Raw genomic sequence first — 22,101 nt, forward strand, 5'->3', positions numbered from 1 at the left:
ACGCAGCGTAGTTAACGTCATGCAATCGGGTCTTGTACACAGCCCCCTTTAATTTTTGTATAGAAATAAAAATAAATTAAAATATAAATTGTATGGTGCGTGAGAAATCTGCTACCCCCTCCCCCCATGAACCTTTATGTAATAAATGGATGGCCCCTAAGGATATTATTTCCATCTATTAAATGTAAGGACTAAAGAATATGATTATCTCTGGGATTATTCATAAGGAACGGTCGCATTTCCCAAGTGATCCATTTCATTCATAATTTTCTTGTCAATTATCGCAGTCATGATCATTGATTAGTTGCGAGTTTGGTGATGCATTCCCTATTACGGACATCATTTTCATACTACAAACAGATCACCCAAAACTCTTTCTCTGTTTATTAGGAGAGCAAAAGTTACCGCCCATGCTTCTTCTTCTTCCATCGACCGGTTCTATCGGTGTTGCAGTGTTAACCGAACCAACCAAATAATAACACTCAATATCCATAATAGATCAGAATTGACATGCAACAAATAATTTGAAAATTGATTAGATTTTTAGATTTCTAAGTAAATCTTCCATAAGTTCGTGACGGTCCTAAATCAGGAAATAGAAGAAGCTAACGTTATCCAACGTCAACTTAGCGGTCGTATCTCGGAAACAACCTCTTACTTTTTCAAAAATTCGACTCCAATCTAATGAAAATTTCAAGACAATTAGATGTTTCAACTGTAACTTGACCGGTCATGTTGCTGCCCAATGTCGTGCATCGAAAACTTCCAATGATAAGATGTTCAAACCTTCCAATCTTTCAAATCATTCATCGCAAGATCTTGTGGAGCCAAAAACGAAGATTGGAGCTGTAAACAATTCGATAGCTGACAAAATGGTAGACTCTATGAGTAATGGACTGGTAGATATACACTTCACAAATTTTAACACTGATTTTAGAGCATTGTTCGACACAGGTAGTCCGGTTTGTCTGATACGCCTTGGAATAGTAGAAAAAGACAAAATAAGCAAATATAATGGTAGTATTTCATACAAGGGTATCGGAGGAACCAGACTTCATATTGTGGGGTGTTTCATAACTGATGTTTTAATTCAAGGTTTAATTTTTAAAATTGATTTTTTTAGTGATTCCCGACTCAGCAATGCACTCGTATGACGTTATTATTGGTAGAAATGTTATTATGAAACCAGGAATGCGTACAATAATAGAAAATGGCCACATAAAGTTATTCAAAACACCAGTATTTGAAAGTGAGCAGATTGGACCAGAGAAAAGGCTAAAAGAGACTGTGAGTACCATTGATGTTCAAAAAATGTTGGAAAATACAGGTGATATTAATAAGGATCATTTGGAAAGTTTGAAATATGTTTTAACAAAATACTATTTTGAATTCAATCGACCTTTAAAACCACAGATAGATTATGAGATGAAAATTGTTTTAAAATCTGGCGCACCCTTTCATTTCAAACCAAGAAAACTCTCACAAAATGATAAATTAAAAGTTGATTTAAAAATTAATGAATTACTTATGTCTGGAATTATAAAGGAAAGTGATTCTCCTTTCGCAAGCCCAATTGTAGTGATCCCTAAGAAGGATAATGATATAAGACTCTGTGTAGACTATAGGAAGCTTAACAAAGACACTTTTCGCGATAATTATCCATTACCCTTAATAGAAGATATTTTTGATAAACTGAAAGGGAAACGCTTATTTTCTATTTTAGATTTAAAATCAGGATTCCACCAAATCAAAATAACTTCAGAATGCACGAAATATACATCGTTTGTAACTCATAATGGTCAATATGAATATACTCGAGTTCCATTTGGACTATGCAATGCTCCGGCAGTTTTTCAACGATTTGTTAACAAAATTTTTAAGACACTCATTGAAAAAGGAAAAATTGTCGTGTACATCGATGATATTTTGATAGCCTCGATGAATATGGAGGAACATTTAACAACACTCAAAGAAGTACTTGCGATTTTGAGTAATAATTTATTAGAAATTAATTTCGATAAATGCAAATTTTGTTATGATGAGATTGAATACTTAGGATATATTATAAATGAATTTGGACGTAGACCCAGTAAATCTCATGTTAAAACTGTATTGGAATTTCCTACTCCTAAAATACAAAAGATGTACAAAGATTTCTAGGTTTGACAAGTTATTTTCGTAAATTTATTCAAAATTTTGCTCTTATAGCAAGACCACTTTACAATCTGCTAAAAAAAGATTCCGTTTTTGTGTTTGGAGATTCAGAAAAGAATTCATTTTTGAAACTTAGAGATAAACTTGTGTCTGCCCCAATTTTAGCATTATATGATTCAAATGCTACAGTTACATTGTGATGCCAGTTCATTCGGGTTTGGAGCAATTTTATTGCAAAAGCAAAGTAACGGAAAATTTCATCCAGTTAGCTTTTTCAGCAAGAAAACGGATGATTTTGAAGCAAAATTACATAGTTTTGAATTAGAAACACTTGCAGTAGTACATGCAATAAAGCGATTCCATGTTTATTTGTCAGGTTTAAAATTCAAAGTATACACCGACTGTAATGCATTGGCTCAGACTTTGGCTAAGAAAGAAATAAATCCAAAAATAAGTCGATGGGCATTATTTTTAGAAAATTACAACTATTCGTTAGAATTCAGAGATGGAATGAAAATGCGTCATGTTGATGCTTTAAGTCGATTATCAATGAGTGAAAATAAATTGCTATCAACAGATAAAAATAGTAATGTACGCTCTGTTGAAGCTATACACGTTTTGAACACCGAAGATATTGAAAGAAATGTTATTTTGGCCCAAGAGCAAGATGAAAAATTGAAAAATATTAAAACTCATTTAGAATTCCATACATTTCCAAATTTTGAATTGAAAAATGGAATTTTGTTTAGAAAGGATAGCAATAAATTATTATTAGTGATTCCAAAAGCAATGATAGATAATATTATCAAAATTTGTCATGATGATGTAGGTCATATTGGAATAGAAAAAACAATTATAGAAGTAAAAAAATTCTACTGGTTTGCAAATATGAAAAAAATTGTTAAGAAATATATCAATAACTGCTTGAGTTGCATATTTTATAGTCCAGCTGATACTAAAAAAGAAGGGTTTCTAAAATGTATTGATAAAGGTGAAACTCCATTTCACACTATTCACATTGATCATTATGGTCCAATACAGTCACGATCATCGAAAGGATTTAAATTTATTTTAGTGGTAATTGATGCTTTCACAAAATTTGTAAAATTTTACCCAACAAAAACTACTAACACTGAAGAAGTGATAAAAAGTTTATCCATATACATGAATCATTATAGTAAACCATTGCGAATAATTTCAGATAGAGGAAGTTGTTTTACGTCTGATAAATTTAAACAATTTTGTGCAGATAATTTTATTGAGCATACTAAAACAGCTGTCTATACTCCAGAAGCCAATGGACAAGCAGAAAGAATTAATAGAACTCTCACACCTATGCTAGCTAAACTTTTGAATGATACTAATAAAAACTGGGATGTTCTACTACCAAATGTAGAATTTGTTTACAATAATACCTTCAATAGGTCTATCAAAAATTTCCCTAGTATACTATTATTTGGAAAACTTCAGAATAATTTTAATAAAATAGAGTACAATTTAGAAACATTTATTCAAAACAATCAATCGGATTTTGAACCTACAAATTTAGAAGAAGTTAGAAAAGCTGCTAAGCAAAATATTGAAAAGCTTCAAGTATATAATAAACGCATTGTTGATAAAAAAAGAAAGAGTGTTCAGAATTATAAAGAAGGAGATTTTGTGGTTATAAAAGAAGTTGATAATAGAAAACTTTCTAGTAAATTTAAAGGTCCTTATGTAATAAAAAAAGTATTACCAAATGATCGTTATTTAATCACAGATATAGACGGGTTTCAAGTTTCTTGCCTTCCATACAGTTCAGTTTGCTCACCAGGAAATATGCGAAAATGGTTATCTTCTATTAATATCTCGGATAATGATAATAATACCGATGAGGACATCGTTGAGTCAGGATGACCGAAATGTAGTAATTAAGTAGAGTAAGTTACGGCATTCCTCACAATAGCACACTATACACTAAACATAGTAGCCATCGACATAGAGTATTGACTGACGTAGGAAGGAATAAGATTATTCTGTAATAAACCATCAAACAGATAAGACGCTTTATTATTCTGCGTACCACACTATCAAAGGAAACAAACTCTAGTGAAATTAAATAGTATAGCACTAAATTCGCTTTTTCGTTTACTTAACTGTGGAAGTGCTCATTGAATGCTGATCTGAAAAGCAGGCTCTGTCCCAGTGAGGACGTAATGCCAAAAAGAAGAAGATTGACGTGACGAATGGTGGGTACCTGTATTTGTTTCAAAAATACAAAACATGCAAGATTTGTATTTTCAAATGAAAATGTTTTAATATGTATATTTAGTCAAAAACTGAATAGTAGGTGCAAATAGCTTTCACTCATGGTACAATTATTTTGATGAATATTCTTAAACTTCAATAACATTTAATGGGTAAAACCTAGGACAGGACGTGACAGCTCAACAAGGACTGCCCCGTTGTTTTTCAATCGATAACCTTGACGATACAAAAGCCAGTGCTACCAGTATCCTTTTTAAGCAAATCAGTTGAACAAATTCAAGTATCAAGGCTCACAATTTGGTTGTTTTTTTGCATGCTTCAATCATTTAGCGCAATAGCGAATGCTAGCTTCTTTTTTAAAATAGGTTAGATTCAAAACCGGCGTTATTTTAGAGAAAATTAATACAATTTCTATTATACTGGACTCAATTAAGTATTTTAGATTTATTTTAGTATTGTAGGAGCACATGCGGTAAACCAAACATCGAATATAGATTGATTTGTAGCAAAAAGATGTCATGAAACATTTTCAAACTTTCAATAAAAACTCCAACTAATGAACTAGCAACACGGCCGGGCTAGCAACAAAGTGCCCTGTTGCAATCCAACTCAACGATGTGAAAGTAGGCCTTTGCCAAAACGACCAATCAGAAGTGGTCTTTTTTGACAGGCAAATGGTTTCAAATTTGCACTAGTACCTGACAAGTCCTGTCCTGGGGTAAAACTAAAGCCAAAAAGAAAGACACAGGGTTTTTAATTTTCCAGGGTATTTCGGCACAGTCTCTAGTTTTTACTGTTAATCTGATCTCAATCACCGTCAGGAGATCTAACCCTGGCCGAAGCCCAAATCCGGCACTGCAAAAAACGGAACATACCTTTAATTTATTTCTTTCATCATAGAACACAGACGACCATTGGCTTTGATTCTTTATTGAAGTAATTAAATATTCTTCCAATGAACAACTCATATTGCATTTCCTAACCTTATGGGTTACCGATCGCATATTTACACATAGTACCTTCTTGTAACAAAAACTATCCGCACAATATAACTTGTTCTATACAGGGTGTCCGCAAATTATCCGTACAAACTTTGTAGACATGGCTCTATACAATCAAGCATAATAAATTCAATATTCTTGCATGGTTTTAAACATTGGCTTATTATATTCTTAAAAAGTAAGTTTGACACATTTCCGATTTCAAATAATTGCAAAACCAACCCAAATGTATTGAGGTGTCTTAAAGGGAGCTGTTTTTCGAGCTTTATGACGGAAGAGAAATGTCCATAGAAATCACTGGATTTGAACCGTATAATTTTCTATTTCCAGTCTAACTTGAAGCCACTAACCTGTAGATTGCTTCAAATAATAATAGAACATTTAGATTCATCTCTTTTAGGTTTTAAAGATAACACATCTCCAGTATGACTGGCGGCCCTCAGGAAAAACGTCTTCGAAAAATGTAAATTTGCCTATCTCAGAAACAAGCAATCATTTCGAAATGTTTTGAAGTTGTGTTTTGGGTTAACACGTATATGTATTATAAAAGGTACATGAACATTGATTTTTCATTGTTTTCAATGCGAGATCATCATTCCAATATTTTGCTGTTCGGATAATTTGCGGACACCCTGTAAATACATTCTTCTTAATCCTACAAAACATAAAGGGGGAAGGAAGAAGGGAGAGGGAGTTTAATTGGGGTAAAGCATGACTATCTCAGTATTTATTTGGCTAGTAAATAAATTGAGCATTTCTTTCGACGGGGAGTGCACTATAGAAGACGTATGTGTGCTGATGATGAAGCAATAGAGAGGGAAAGCGCTGGCATGCCGCGTTCATTTCGCAATGTACCGGTCCAGGTTGTCCCAATTGCAGGAGTAGTCGATTTGTAGCAGGCCCTTCTTGCTAAGGCTGAAATGTTGCGGTGTGTAACATACGTTAGCGTTGGTGGCTGCAATGGATACGGCAGTCGAGGGGTCCACCACAGCGGCCGGAATTCCAATCTGGCTGGGTCGTCTGACCATGCTGACACTGATTACACTTGCGCTGCGGGAACGTCTACGCATCGGGCTGTGGCGGCTGGCGGCGTAAAGTGGCACATGTTCGACCTCTTGGCGGACGCATTCCAGGCAATCGTTCAGCGAGTAGTAGTTTCCGCTTCCGGGGGCCAGACTTGGTTGTTCTATGAGCGGGATAGCGGGATGACTATGGTGGGGCGGGATAGGAGGAGGTGGAAGAGCCAGGTAGCAACAGCTCGGTTCGTAGTAATCGTAGGATGGGGGACCGGGAAATTCCAGTTGGGGTAGGGGCTTTGGTAGAACGATCGGGCGCCGACTGGTGGCACTCTTGCCGAAGCCTGGGGTGTGCAGCCGCAGAGCGGACATGGAACTGTCGCACGAGCTGTGATGTTCAGTTGATGATGTTTCAAGGTCTAAAAATAAAATATAAACAGTGAATTAGTGTAGGCAATACTTATAAGTTAGTCGTACGATATTCGGTAGAAGGGCTTAAATCCTTCATTTTTTCACTATGGATAATTATTCATATCGCGATTATTTCTTGTTTATCAATATTTTTGCACAACTTTTCCACAAGTTTTCAAAAACCTCTCCCATTTTCGGCATCTGTGTTGATGACCATGAGTCATGTGGATTTGAAGATTTTCCGATATATTTTGGAGGACCAAAACTCCTTTTATAAAATTTATTTGGTCGCCATTTTGTTTTTTTGTCAATTTAACAAAAAAAAATTGTGCATTACTGGAAAACGGTTGTACCAATTTATATCATTTGTTTGCAACAGACTCTCACCAAAGTATTGATTCGAAAAGTAAATAACCTAACATGAGAAAAATTCTGTAGCCTGAGATATTTACGTGGTTTGTAACTACACGTCGGTCCACCAAGGAATTTCGGAATATCTCCAGATCCAGTTGACCTATGATCAAAATCGACTCTGATTCTAAAGAAAAGAAGAGTTTTTCGAGAACTTGTAAAAAATGGTGCAAAAATACCAAACAACAATGACGCTGTTGAGAAAGGGGTTAATGTAAAGCAGGGTTCGCGGACCTCTTGGGGGCTCGGCGAGCCTCGTTAGATAAATGTACTACTCGTGCTGAAAAAATCATAATTTCGCAACTTGTTGCATAAATAACTATTGTTGTGCTCTAAAATTTACGTCGAAGTGCTTGACGTAGTCCAAATTTTTTCAGCTTCTTAATTTTTTGCAGATTTAGATAAATCTCAAGAACAAATATCATAATAGAAACAAAGAACATTGTTGTGAACTGTTGAACTCGTGAATAATTAGTCGTTTTAAACAGAAAACCACTACTAATTGCTATTTACACGTTAAGCGACCATTGTCATTGTGAATTCTTGGCGCAATATTAGACAATTCTTTGTAGCTTCTTCAGGTCCTTAAAATATTTTTGGAAGTTCATTAGCAAAATATTGATGAGATCATTGTCCCAATTTTCGCAGATTGGGACAAATCACAATGAAAATATCATAATTATAATTACAATTATAAAATATAATTTCATGAAAAATCGTAAGTAGCATTGAGGAATCATTGTCATATTCTGTTCATATTGTGATAATCTGTTGTTGCAGAATAATACTGTTGCAACGAGAATAGAAGCGGACAATGTTTTTGTTGCTGCATATTGGTTGAGACTCACTGAAAGATATTGAAGAAATTTAAAATTATATTGCTTTGCTTATTTCTGCAGAGAAGTTGCTAAAAATGTTTTGAAGAGCTCCCGGCGATTTTCGGTCAACGATCATTATTTGGTTCGTATGAAAACTGTAAGAAAGTTACTTAAAATATTCAAAGCTGCTTGCAGAGATGAAGCTAAAGGGAGTACCTAACCTAGTTTTAAGGAAAAAAAACTTCACAAAATCTGATATGTCCTTTGGGAAGAAATTTAAATCAATTTCACTTCGTGAAATATCTATGACTCACACATTTTTGTTGGAATCTTATTAACCATGTGATTTTTTTAATTTTGACAAGATCAATTTTAGAAGTTTCTTATTGGACTTTTGAAAATATGTTTGGTTGTTACCTAGCAAGGTTCTTAGTCTTAGATAATCTTATCAGGATCCCTGGATTATCTGTAGTGGATTGCAGACGAGGCTTTTGGATTTTTCATCCAAAGATATTATAAAATCTTTGAAAGGTTTCCATAAATTCTTTTTTCGAGAACCTTGAGTTGTTCGTACAATTTCAAAGGGGGTCGCAGGTTGGGAACCACTGATGGTTAATGTCTACAATGTCCTATATTGACGACAATCGGTACAAAATAGTGCCTACATTTAGCGCCCGTTTGTCAAGATGTTGATTATTATGTAAAATTTATCAATGTATCTGGAGGAATCCTTTGATAAATTTAAGAAAACGCTTTTGAGAGAAAATCTGAATTGTAACAAAATTGCAACTGGAATTCCAGAAAAATTGTTAGGTAATAATTCAAAGAAGTCTTATTAATACAATTCGGAGATATTTCAGTATTTTTTAAAAGACATTTTCAAATGGAAGTGGAAAAATGGGGACGGACCTGGTGTAGTGGTTAGAACACTCGCCTCTCACGCCGAGGACCTGGGATCGAATCCCATCCCCGACATTGTTACTGCTAGGTTGGGCAACACGTGGGTTACCAGGACAAAGACCCCGGCAAGCTTGGCTAAGCAACGGCCTGCCTTTTGAGGTTGGGTGCGTCAAGGACCTCTTTTCTTGGCTAGCGCGATCTGGAGCACCTCTCTGGTCTCAAGGTCGGCTGGAGTACTCTATTAGGCTAATCAGACCTCGGATATTGGGATGGGTGTAAATGAAAGCTTTGGTGATTTATAATGTAGCCTGTATATTACCCTCAATGTACATATCTGTGTGGGTGGGTGTGCAGTGTAGTGTCGCTATGTCTAATTACCTAACCGGCCGGTATATTCAGGGATCTCTGCAGGGATGGTGGCACGGTATACTACGGAGCAGGTTCGACGGAGCTGACAGCGTGGAAAAGCTGAACGGGGTGCTGGGAATGGACGCTCGTTGGCCTCGACTCCTAAGAACGACCCGTCCTGGAGGTTAGCGTCCTTCGAAACCGGGTCGTCGGCCACGGGATTCTACGTACTCGGTCACTTGGTCTTGGAGCAGGCTTCGTTCTACCTTGGAGCAGGCTTCGTTCTACCTGGATTCAAATGCCCTAGCGGGCTCTAAGGGACTCAATCCGGAAGGAGTTTCCAGAATTAACCTCAACGGGTCCTAAATTCACGAATATAACCTTTTAGGGTCTAACAATTTTTCTGCAGTCACAGGCATACCTGATTCGCTTCTTCGCTCCTCACTTCTCTTTCTTAACTCTCTTAACTTCCTTTTAACTTTCTTTTAACTTCTAACGTCCACTTCGAATTGGATCCTTATAGGAAATAGACCGAATCTATCCTTCTCCGATGCCTAATCCCTCTATCGTTGGGTAGTCTTTTTCTCTTACTTTTCCTCCACTGAACTCTAACTGTTATACATTTACTTATAGCTAGTTTTTATTGTAGTGTAGTGTACTAAATTTATATCAGGTGTAGGGGTGTTTTTATGGCATGCAATAGGATTTAAATTTAAAATTTCACGGAGACATATAAATAATAATAATAGGAAATACAAAAACTTACAAACTAACAGGCTTATTGTTACAAACGGTAACACTACCACATACTCCCTCTAGAAAATAAACTTTATCGAAGATAAAGTTTATTTTCATTTAAACTTTCCCTTACAAATTAAGCCCAGGTTTGGGACAACACCTTTCATGTTTGACTCGACTCATGTGAAAAGTAGCATTATGAACGCGAAATTCAACAAAATAGCAAACTAGTTCCTGAAACTCGAACAAGTACCATTTTACGCGCTTTACCCTATTACTTTCAGGGGTGTTTTATTAGTATACTGCAAGAAAATCAACCTATACCTTTCTCGGACTCGCTTACTGATAGAGCATCTCTCAAGCAACACAATAGCCATTTGATTCTCAAATAGCTTCGTGTGGTTCGCAGTGCTAAGTGTTGTTGCGGAATTTCTGGGAAATTTTGTAAATTTAGTGGTCTATTGCGTTGAAAATTTGCCAATATTGTATTCTTCTTGAGTGCGGAGCTAAACCGGTTAAAATTGCTACTAAGCGCATTGATTGTCTGCATTTAGCTGTTTTAATTACCTTGGACATTTCGACAATTTCAATGAGCACGCTACTCCTTTAGAATGCAATGGCGGTTGATGGGGATTGGGGCTATGAACAAAAAAACATCTACACAAACACCTAACACGCAAGCTTGAGTCTCTACCTAATTTTCTCTCTCAACGATTTGTTTACTTTTAGTGATCGATCGACAATTTTGCTAAATATGCAACAAAGATTGGACCTAAGGACGTTTCTATTTATCTCGGACAAAACGACTATACTACATTGGGTGGAATTCACCAACTGACCTGACAATGACTTGACATGGACAGACAAGACAACTCATTCAGAAACTGCGACTCCTGGCTTAAGATCAGCAGCGGAGAAGATTCCGACGATCTTCCCCTGATCATCAGCTAGCTCGTAAGAGTTAGTTCCTCTACGTGCGACTACTGTACAAGGGATGTAAGTTGGACCTAGTTTAGCATTATAGGATTCTGCTGCAGACGACTGAGTGAAATTTCGACGATAGACTTGCTGACCTACTTGGTACACCGGGGAGGGTTTATTGTACCGTAAATTGTAATTGCGACGACTGTGCTCATGTGCCTTTTCGAGGTTTCTCCGAACGAGATCAGCGAGCTTGCTATCAGCAGCTTGCTTCTGCTCAATTCGTTCCTCGGGAGACAAATCTCTTACGTCTACTTCTCGGATGTGCTGGTCACCAGAAGAGACAATCTCATGTCCAAACACAATCCTGTAAGGCGTGAAACCAGTCGATGAGTGTCGAGTTGTGTTGATCACATGCTCTACCTCGGAAATGCGAGTGTCCCACAACCTCTGGTCCGATTTCACGTAGGTTCTGATGCACGCATTGATGCTACGATTTAGCCTCTCCACAGGATTGGCCTGACTGTGGTGTCGAGCATTCGTCCAGTGTTTCACATGGAATCGCTCAAGGAAGCTTTTGAAATCGTGGCTGACAAAGCTTGACGCATTGTCCGATATCAAGATCTCTGGAACTGAAAATCTTCGGAACCACTGTTCTTCAAGGATTTTTATGGTTAGACTAGTCGATATCTTTCGAACTGGTACTAACACTGTCCACTTTGAGTACAAGTCCAGAAGGACTAAAAGGTGCGCATTGCCAGATTTGCTTCTGGGCAATGATTGTATATAGTCAATGGACAATATTTGGAATGGCTTGGTTACTAGTCTGGGTTTCCCCATTTCAGGGTGTTGAGAAACATTAGCCGGTTTCGTTTCCTTACAAACTCGACAATGCTGGACGTGCCTCTGGACAGAAGCAGACATCTTCGGCCAAAAATACAATTTTCTCACTCGGTCTAATGTTTTCTCAAAGCCGATATGTAACGAATCGTCGTGCTCTTCTTTTAGCACCTGAGAACGTAAATCATGAGGCACACATAATTTCCATTGATGTGTGTAATCTAAAACATCGGTTTTAGTCGGCAAAAGTTTGAAGAGTTTTCCATCTTCGATTTTGTAGTCGAGATTGTCCTCGGGGGACTCTCTCACCTTGTTCATCAAATCGGAGTACCAGGTATCTCCTGAGTCTTCAACATCCATGCTCTCAACGGCTCTTGATAGTGCATCGGGAATAATGTTCTCTTTCCCCCGTCGATGCTTTATCTCGAGGTCGTAGCTCTGTAGCTCGATACTCCATCGGCTTAAACGTGAAGAAGTTCGCCACCTCCCACGCATGATGTATGTGAGCGCCGATGCGTCAGTAATGACAACGAAGTGAGTTCCCTCTATGTAAGGTCGGAACTTTTCGATTGCAGACAGAACAGCAAGTCCTTCTTTCTCCGAAGCTGCATACGCTTGCTGAGCAGGAGTGAGCTTCTGAGAAAAGTATGCGACAACTTTTTCTCCTTCGTCATACTGCTGCGTCAGTATTGCCGCTATCGCAGTATCACTCGCGTCGCTCTGAATTTGAAACGGTCGAGAGAAGTCAGGATTGCATAGAACTGGAGCAGCAATTAGGCATTCTTTGATGTCAATGAATGCTTTTTCAGCTTGCTCGTTCCAAACGATTGTCTTTGGCTTTTTACGAAGCAAATTAGTGAGAGGCGCGGTTATCTCACTGAAATTGCTTATGAAGCGGCGGTAATAATTCGCCATCCCCAAATAGCGTCGAAGGGCGCGAATTGAGGTGGGCCGCTCGTAATTCACGATCGCTTCGATGCGATCAGGATTCGGTTTTAAGCCATCTGGGGTTAATAAGTAGCCAAGATAAGGAAGTTCATTCAGGCAAAATTTGGATTTTTCCAAATTAACGGACAAGTTAGCGTTTTTAAGTCGACGTGCCACTTCTCGTAAGCTATTGAGATGAGCTTCGAAAGTTTCGCTTACGATGACAATGTCATCAAGATAAACGAAGACTTCCGGTTCAAGTTCTCCGTATCCCAATACTTCGTCCATCAGCCTGGAGAGAGTGGCTGGACTATTTATGAGACCGAAAGGTAATCGAGTGAATTGATACAAACCCTTACCCAACACCGAGAAAGCCGTATATTTTCTCGATTTGGGTTCGAGCGATATTTGAAGAAACGCTTTCGTGAGATCGATAGTCGACAAATATCTACTCTTTCCTAAACGGCTTAATATACGGTCCTGGTGGGGTAGCGGGTAGGCATCGCGTTGGGTACGATCATTTAAACGACGGGCATCTAGACAGAGCCTAACCTCTCCGTTTGGTTTGACAACCGGTACTGTGCTCAGTGACCAGTCGCTGTGACTTCGTTCAACTACATGCTGAGCAATCAATTTGTCCAGTTCGGCATTTATCTTCGTCTGCATTTGGGGAGATGTTGGGTATGGGTTTATGCGTATTGGTGGTGAGTTCTTGAACTCATCCTTAATCTCTATTCTGTGAGTGATTAAAGGTGTAGTGTCCAGATACTCTCCTTCGATCGCAATTTTAAACATTTGCTTCACGGTCTCGAGTTCACTGATCTGCTGATCGGTTAGTTCGAGCTCATTCTCTGGCTGGTCAATTTCGTCGATCTCCACGGTCGTCTGGACTGTGGGACGAATATTGAATGCTCTCCAAAAATCTCCTGCTCCGAGAATCAATCGTCGGTGGAGCTTTGGTGCCACGATCATAGGAATTATTTTCACTTGTTTGTCAAAGTATATGGGTAAATCAACACAGCCAATAACTGGAATGTTATTGCCTGCTGCATTTACAAGTGTGATAGTAGAGGGGTGAATTTTGAGATTGAGAGATTTCAATAATTTTTCAGCTCCTCTGCCTAACACAGAGCGTTCTGCACCGCTATCGAGCAAGCCAATTATTTCTTTCCCCAGTATCTGTACTTTAACGAAAGGTCGAGCATCTCCATCGTTGTAAAGGAAGAGCTCTTCCAGCTCTGGTGGTTTATAAGAATCCGTTTCGGCGAAAGGAATAAAGCCATTATCTCGTAAGCTTTGCGAAATCTCTGCATTGGAGGGACTTTCTTGAAGAAATTCAGCTTGCCCTCTCAAGCTGAACTCTCCACGTTTTTTGAACAGACGGGACAAGCACTCGTGAATACATCTAAGAAACCACAAACTCGGCAGAATTTTTGTAGCCTCTCCTTACATTCGCTGTAGTGATGCCCTGATTTACGACAGTTATAACAGACACCGTTTGGGGGTCGCTTGTATTGATCGGGTGAAATTTTCAATAAAGCATTGGAGGGTCCAGCCATTACCTCGGAGGGCTGTGTCTCCTGCCGACTCTCTTTACTCGGTTCTGGCTGTCTTGGTTTTTCAGAATCTGTCTTCTGGGGTTTGTTAGTGGCATATTTGGAATTTTGAAACACTCTAGTATTGTTTGACGGTGCTTCCTTCTTGGGTCGGTCTTTGGACCCGGAGATTTCATTCACCTGTGGGTTTCTTGACTTCTGGTTGTCAGACGATCTGTGGTATAAATACCAGTTATTTTCGTCTACAGTACGACCGAAACGTTTGAGTTTAGACAAACTACGAATGTTTGCACTGGTCATCGCATTTTTATATTCATGACGCATATTTCTCCAAATTATGTCGAATTTTCGACGCTCAGAAATAGGTTTCGTCATCGTGTGGAAAAGTTTCTGCATTTCATGAAAATAATCCACAAATCTCTCACCGCGACCTTGGCGACGATTTGTCGCTTGGATTTCCAATTGGAAGTCCAGGTCTGGAGGCAAAAATTCTCTCTTGAGTTCTCGTTTCAACTGAGACCAATTCCGAAAGTCACGGTTTTCATAACCATCGAGAAACCAGTCTCTGGCTCTGCCTGAAAACAGATGAATCGCGCATCGGAAAAGCTCCCTATCGCTCACATCCTCGGCTCGAGCTCTCATTTTAATTTCTTTGAGAAACTCGGAAAGTTTTCTACCCTCATCTCTACCATCGTATTTTAGTCGCCATTCTGAGACTGAGACTCGTCTAGTTGACCTAGACCTCTCTCGCTTAGATTTTCCTCTACGATGTCGCCGGTGGTGGTCAGAAGAGCATTCGGAGCTCAACGACGATCTACTACTACTTTTCGACGACCTAGAACTCTCACTCTCTGTGACGGAGTCCGTGCTTTCGTACTTCTTCCTACCCTTTCTCTCTGAGTCATGTTTATGACTGGATCGAGATCGTGGAGCGTGAGATAATTTTCGTGATCGAGTTTTGGTGGGTTTACTGTATCGGGGTTCTACGCATAAGACAGAGCTCTCAGAACATGAGCTTTCATTCTCGCTAGCTGTAGCATATAACTTCGAACTAGACCTATTTGACTCAAACCTTACTTTTTCAGATTTCCTCGGCTCGATGGATGCTAACGACAACGATTCACCGGTCGATTTCTTCGCAACTACATCGGATTTTAGGTTCTCATTCAGATTTGCTAACAACTTCTCGAGTCGAATTTTATTCTGAAGATGCTGTTCAGCCTCCTTCATTTTCTGCTGTTCTTTTTCAATTTCCCTCTGTCTACGTTTTTTGTCCAACTCTGACGTCTGTATTACAAAATCTTTGAAAGCTCTCAATAAATTTGGGAGATCTTCCACCTGTCCATTCTCATAATTTGTTAATTGACCTAATATTTCTTCCGTCCGTCTGATTGACGAATTCAGTTCTTTCTCCTTCTCTGCAATTTGAAAATTCCTACGTTCATTACTCTGAGCCTCTTCAGACTCAGCCGGAGCAATCGATTGATTCAAATCGACTATCTCGGTCCTAACTTCTTCTAACACTTTCGACAGTTCTACCTCGACATCTTCCTCTTCGGCCACTGATGCTAGTAGCGGACAATGCTGCTTGCAGATGTGATTCACCTCTTTCTCTAATTTAGCTATCTCTGCAACGAACTTGTGAGAGTCCGACGCTGAGTGTAATCGTGAGATTCGCACTCTGAAATGTACTAATCGCGTAATCAATTTCTCCCTATTTCTAGCATCCAGTTTGGAACTCTCTAACAGGCTTCCGATAGTGATCAACTTGGAGAAAATCACTCGAAGTTCATCGGATGTGGTGGACCAAGTACCACTACCTATCAGGACTGGACTATCCAACGCTCTCTCCTTCCTCAACTGGTCCTTCAGCTTGCGTCGCTTCACGCTTTCGTGCTCATTCAAATTGTACGAAATTTTCCGAATGAATAATTCATACTCTACTTCATCAATGCTCAAATGGGACACGTCCATCTTATGGTACTGTGTTGTAAGATCCATGTTGAGCTATCAACTATGACCAATAAAGAAAATCAAAATTTGTTATTCTAAGCTACCGCACTAGCGGGATAATATCGCAATAACTTCCTCTGAGAATCGTTCAATCAGTAAGCTAAATTTGTTCCTAAAAAATCATCGAATCAAGACCCGTTTCTAACTTTGTTTTAAACTCGAAATACTTGTTCAAACTTCGTTCACTCGCTCACTTATTCACCGAACAACTGCTCAAATGCTCTCTTCAGAAAACGTACGCGCACTAGTAAGCCGCCTTTGCGTGGTTCCGTTATATCAGAAGTATGGGGTTAATTACCGTGTATTGCTGTAAATTTGTTCAATTTGTCTCTCCTACTCTCCGTGTGAAAAAAATAATGCCAATTATTTTTTTGAGATCCGATTAGCTTTTCGATTGATTTAGTTGGGCGCCATTTGTTACTGCTAGGTTGGGCAACACGTGGGTTACCAGGACAAAGACCCCGGCAAGCTTGGCTAAGCAACGGCCTGCCTTTTGAGGTTGGGTGCATCAAGGACCTCTTTTCTTGGCTAGCGCGATCTGGAGCACCTCTCTGGTCTCAAGGTCGGCTGGAGTACTCTATTAGGCTAATCAGACCTCGGATATTGGGATGGGTGTAAATGAAAGCTTTGGTGATTTATAATGTAGCCTGTATATTACCCTCAATGTACATATCTGTGTGGGTGGGTGTGCAGTGTAGTGTCGCTATGTCTAATTACCTAACCGGCCGGTATATTCAGGGATCTCTGCAGGGATGGTGGCACGGTATACTACGGAGCAGGTTCGACGGAGCTGACAGCGTGGAAAAGCTGAACGGGGTGCTGGGAATGGACGCTCGTTGGCCTCGACTCCTAAGAACGACCCGTCCTGGAGGTTAGCGTCCTTCGAAACCGGGTCGTCGGCCACGGGATTCTACGTACTCGGTCACTTGGTCTTGGAGCAGGCTTCGTTCTACCTTGGAGCAGGCTTCGTTCTACCTGGATTCAAATGCCCTAGCGGGCTCTAAGGGACTCAATCCGGAAGGAGTTTCCAGAATTAACCTCAACGGGTCCTAAATTCACGAATATAACCTTTTAGGGTCTAACAATTTTTCTGCAGTCACAGGCATACCTGATTCGCTTCTTCGCTCCTCACTTCTCTTTCTTAACTCTCTTAACTTCCTTTTAACTTTCTTTTAACTTCTAACGTCCACTTCGAATTGGATCCTTATAGGAAATAGACCGAATCTATCCTTCTCCGATGCCTAATCCCTCTATCGTTGGGTAGTCTTTTTCTCTTACTTTTCCTCCACTGAACTCTAACTGTTATACATTTACTTATAGCTAGTTTTTATTGTAGTGTAGTGTACTAAATTTATATCAGGTGTAGGGGTGTTTTTATGGCATGCAATAGGATTTAAATTTAAAATTTCACGGAGACATATAAATAATAATAATAGGAAATACAAAAACTTACAAACTAACAGGCTTATTGTTACAAACGGTAACAACATAGTCACTTATGACGTTAAAAGTTATAGTGACGACTTCCTTCGGAAGGGAAGTAAAGCCGTTGGTCCCGAGATGAACTAGCCCAGGGCTAAAAATCTCGTTAATAAAGTCAAATCAATCAATCGGAAGTGGAAAAAAAAACGAAGACAGCTGACCCTGTGAAGGCCTAGAAGGTGTTGGATTATTTCAAGCGTAATCCGAACCTTTCAATTCGCGACGCGGTTCTGAGGGCCAAGTGTTCCGCCTGGTTCGTTCAGCAAACCATGAAACGAGCTGGGCTTCGTGTATTCAAGGTGCGGAAGGCACCAAACCGGCGTGATCACCAAAACACGGCGGCCAAATCCCGCGCAAGGAAGCTGTAGTGGTTAACGAAATCGAAATGTGTGGTTATGGATGACGAAACCTACATCAAGGCAGACGCAAAGCAGATACCGGGGCTGGAGTTCTACGTTTCCACTTTCTGTGCTATGTTTGCAACCAAAGCGGTGTTCGATGATCCATTAGATGATAATTAAGGTGAAGATAAATCGAAGCCAAACCTCAAATTTTCAAGAGCACAAATCTGAAGAACTAAACATGCGTTAAAGCTGAAAACCTAATCGATTGGTCACTAGCTGGTCGTGACCAATCGATTAAGTTTTTAGGTCAAACGGGTGTTCAGTTCTCCAGATTTGTGCTCTTGAAAATTCTGAGTTTGGCTTCGATTTATCTTCACCTTAAGTTGTTTAAGGTTGCATTTCCAGAAAATATGGAAGTTACTACTAATTCTATGCAAAACATAAATCACCCGAATGGTTATACTGTTGCCGTCTGTAAGAGTTACTGCTCTTGAACGCTCTCTCGCTACGTACCAAACGAGAGAGTGAATATAAACATGCATAGGGCTCTCCGATTACAATGTGCCATGAACTGTTACGGTTCATGAACTGTTACACTCTCTGAATATGGTTCTATCGGCTTATTCTGATCGAAATCCAAACACTGGATGTTCCGAAAGACATAAGGAAGAAAAAATGGACAAATTCGCCAAAAATAATACTTGCTCTGTTAGGCCATATGCCAATGCGGTAAACTGAGTAAATCGTACATTACAACGGGTACCACCAACAGCGAAATTTACCGCACCGAGTGCCTCCAGAAGCGTCTGTTGCCCTTCCTGCGGTCTCACGGAGGCGAGACATTATTTTGGCCAGATCTGACATCATGCCATTACGTGCGATTGACGTTGGATTGGTACAGAGACAATATCGTTGTATTTGTACCAAAAACCGCTAGCCCCCCCCAAATTTACCAGAAATTCGTCCGGTGGAAAGATTTAGGGCTATGTATAATGAAGGCCAAAGTTCGGAAATCGTCCATTACAAAATGTAATGAGGGGTTTTAAGGGGAAGGTGCGGGCTTTCAGCGAAGGAAAGGACATTGAATAAAGTAATTATACCGAAACATAATCTATACGTATTAGTTCATTCCCTGAAAATTTCAAGAAAATCCGATTTAAAAAAAATTTGGCGAACCTTTTTGTTTTGTGCATTTTTGACGTTGGATAACGTCTTACGGCAACATATGGGGGTACAATTCAGAAAAACGAAAAATTGAGCATGTAACGAAAAATGGTCAGGTTTTGACCGCTAATAACTCAGTCATTTATCGATAGATTTTCAATATGTATCCATGAATCGATTGGAAATTTATCTACGCGTCGATTCAAATGGAGGACACTATTGATTATAAGCAACAAACTATTGAAATATCGTAAAACGTTGACCCCTTTCTTATCTAACCAATCACGTTCAAGCACATTTTTCGGTTCCGCTTCCCACTATAAAAGCGCACCGCACCCTGCTTCTTCCCTCATTCTTCTTTTTGCCGTCAGACTGTGAACACGGTCGGCGAGCAAATTTCGAGAGTCATTCGCGTCCTCAGTTCAGTTTTCAATAGGACGCGAATACAACACGCATTAGAACCGAAGAACCAAGCATTTCGGAGCCGCAGCAACTGAAGCCGCTCATTTGAGTGCACCAGCCAGCATAATCGTTTTCGGCCTAAAATCGTCGCTACCAGCCAGTGCTCCGCTGTCATTGCCATGCGGGAGGCTAGCGCGGTCATTCTGGTTCATTAGATCGAACGGCACAGCCGTCACCGTCCGTGTGATATTCCCTAATTTGTACGAGATGGCTGAAGAAAATCGACCAAAGCCGCTTGTTGAAGCGCACATCGTCATCCGCACCGCAAATCTCATCGGGCGAGGAGGATTGCAACAAGTGCGCCGTCAAAGTGTGTCTGTGTTACGCAAATTCAACAATTCAATCGGCACTTTTCAGAGCCAACAAATGTGTTTTAAAGAGTTGCTTGTGTAATATTCTTTAATTTGTTCGAGATGGCTGAAGAAAATCGACCAAAGCCGCCAAAATGTGTCCGTGTTACGCAAATTCAACAATTCAATCGGCCCTTTCCGGAGCCAACAAATGTGTTTTAAAGAGTTATTTGTATAATATTCCCTAATGTGTTTACCACATACTTGCTATAATCTCTTAATTCATCTCATAGCATCATACAATAATTGATTAATTACGAATAATTGACAATACGGCAATTTCGAGCTGTTTCCGAGGATGCTGCTGCAGTGCCGTCGGGTTGCAATAACAGCATAATGCTAATCTGTACATCCCTTACCCAGACATCAGTTTCATATAGCCTATTTCCCAGATAAGAAAACGAAGAATATGAAAGGAGGAGCATCATCTGCTATTCTAAGGGTATAAAGCATCCCTCCTTCGTTGAATCTGGTTTCATTCTGTTTTCGCTTTCGAGCTGGTAAGAGCTTCTTCAAACCTGCTCAGCTCCTCGCTACCAGAGGCAAGCTGTTGTACGAGATGGCTGAAGAAAATCGACCAAAGCCGCTTGTTGAAGCGCACATCGTCATCCGCACCGCAAATCTCATCAGGCGAGGGGGATTGAAACCAGTGCGCCGTCAAAATGTGTCCGTGTTACGCAAATTCAACAACTCAATCGGCCCTTTTGAGAGCCAACAAATGTGTTTTAAAGAGTTATTTGTATAATATTCCCTAATGTGTTTACCACATACTTGCTATAATCTCTTAATTCATCTCATAGCATCATACAATAATTGATTAATTACGAATAATTGACAATACGGCAATTTGGAGCTGTTTCCGAGGACGCAGCGTAGTTAACGTCATGCAATCGGGTCTTGTACACAGCCCCCTTTAATTTTTGTATAGAAATAAAAATAAATTAAAATATAAATTGTATGGTGCGTGAGAAATCTGCTACCCCCTCCCCCCATGAACCTTTATGTAATAAATGGATGGCCCCTAAGGATATTATTTCCATCTATTAAATGTAAGGACTAAAGAATATGATTATCTCTGGGATTATTCATAAGGAACGGTCGCATTTCCCAAGTGATCCATTTCATTCATAATTTTCTTGTCAATTATCGCAGTCATGATCATTGATTAGTTGCGAGTTTGGTGATGCATTCCCTATTACGGACATCATTTTCATACTACAAACAGATCACCCAAAACTCTTTCTCTGTTTATTAGGAGAGCAAAAGTTACCGCCCATGCTTCTTCTTCTTCCATCGACCGGTTCTATCGGTGTTGCAGTGTTAACTGAACCAACCAAATAATAACACTCAATATCCATAATAGATCAGAATTGACATGCAACAAATAATTTGAAAATTGATTAGATTTTTAGATTTCTAAGTAAATCTTCCATAAGTTCGTGACGGTCCTAAATCAGGAAATAGAAGAAGCTAACGTTATCCAACGTCAACTTAGCGGTCGTATCTCGGAAACAACCTCTTACTTTTTTTTTCGAGTTCCGGCCTTATACAGCAAAACAATGAAAAACCGTAAAAAATACATATGTATATTCAGTTAAGACCCCTATCAAAATGTAGGTGGCAGTCTACATTACGCCAATTATAATTTCTCAAATGTCGTTAAACCGATTTATGTGAATTTCGGTGTTATTGTTCACATGCAGTTGTGAAATCCTGAAAATTTACGTAAGACAATTTAATGGACAGCTCCTTAAAAGTGACCAAAATATGCTTTTTAACCGTTCCAGCATATATAATTTGTTTCTCCCACGACGAATATTTTTGGCCAATGCCAACTTTTTCTTGTCCCATTTAGATCTTTCAAATGATATATAGGTCATCTGTGTACATTCCGGGGTTGAACTCCATACATTTTTATCCTTTTAAAAGGATTCTTTTTGAAATTCTATGACTATTCCAATGAGAACTGGTCATATAAATCCTCAAGAGTGTTTATAA

At 39.3% G+C, this 22,101-nt stretch overlaps 1 protein-coding gene across 8 annotated transcripts in view; it reads right to left on the reverse strand.

Annotated features, from left to right (window-relative positions):
- Positions 1–5,315: 5,315 nt before the first annotated feature.
- LOC5572399 overlaps positions 5,316–22,101 on the reverse strand; it is a 151,134-nt gene continuing 134,348 nt past the window's right edge. For all 8 annotated transcript variants that reach the window (XM_021850540.1, XM_021850541.1, XM_021850545.1 and 5 more), the window contains exon 5: positions 5,316–6,837. In XM_021850540.1, the coding sequence (XP_021706232.1) occupies positions 6,242–6,837 (596 nt within the window). In that variant the 3' untranslated portion in view covers positions 5,316–6,241. The remainder of the gene's footprint in view (positions 6,838–22,101) is intronic.

This window comes from Aedes aegypti, chromosome 3, assembly GCF_002204515.2.
Source record: "Aedes aegypti strain LVP_AGWG chromosome 3, AaegL5.0 Primary Assembly, whole genome shotgun sequence".
NCBI classification, from domain to species: Eukaryota; Metazoa; Arthropoda; class Insecta; order Diptera; family Culicidae; genus Aedes; species Aedes aegypti.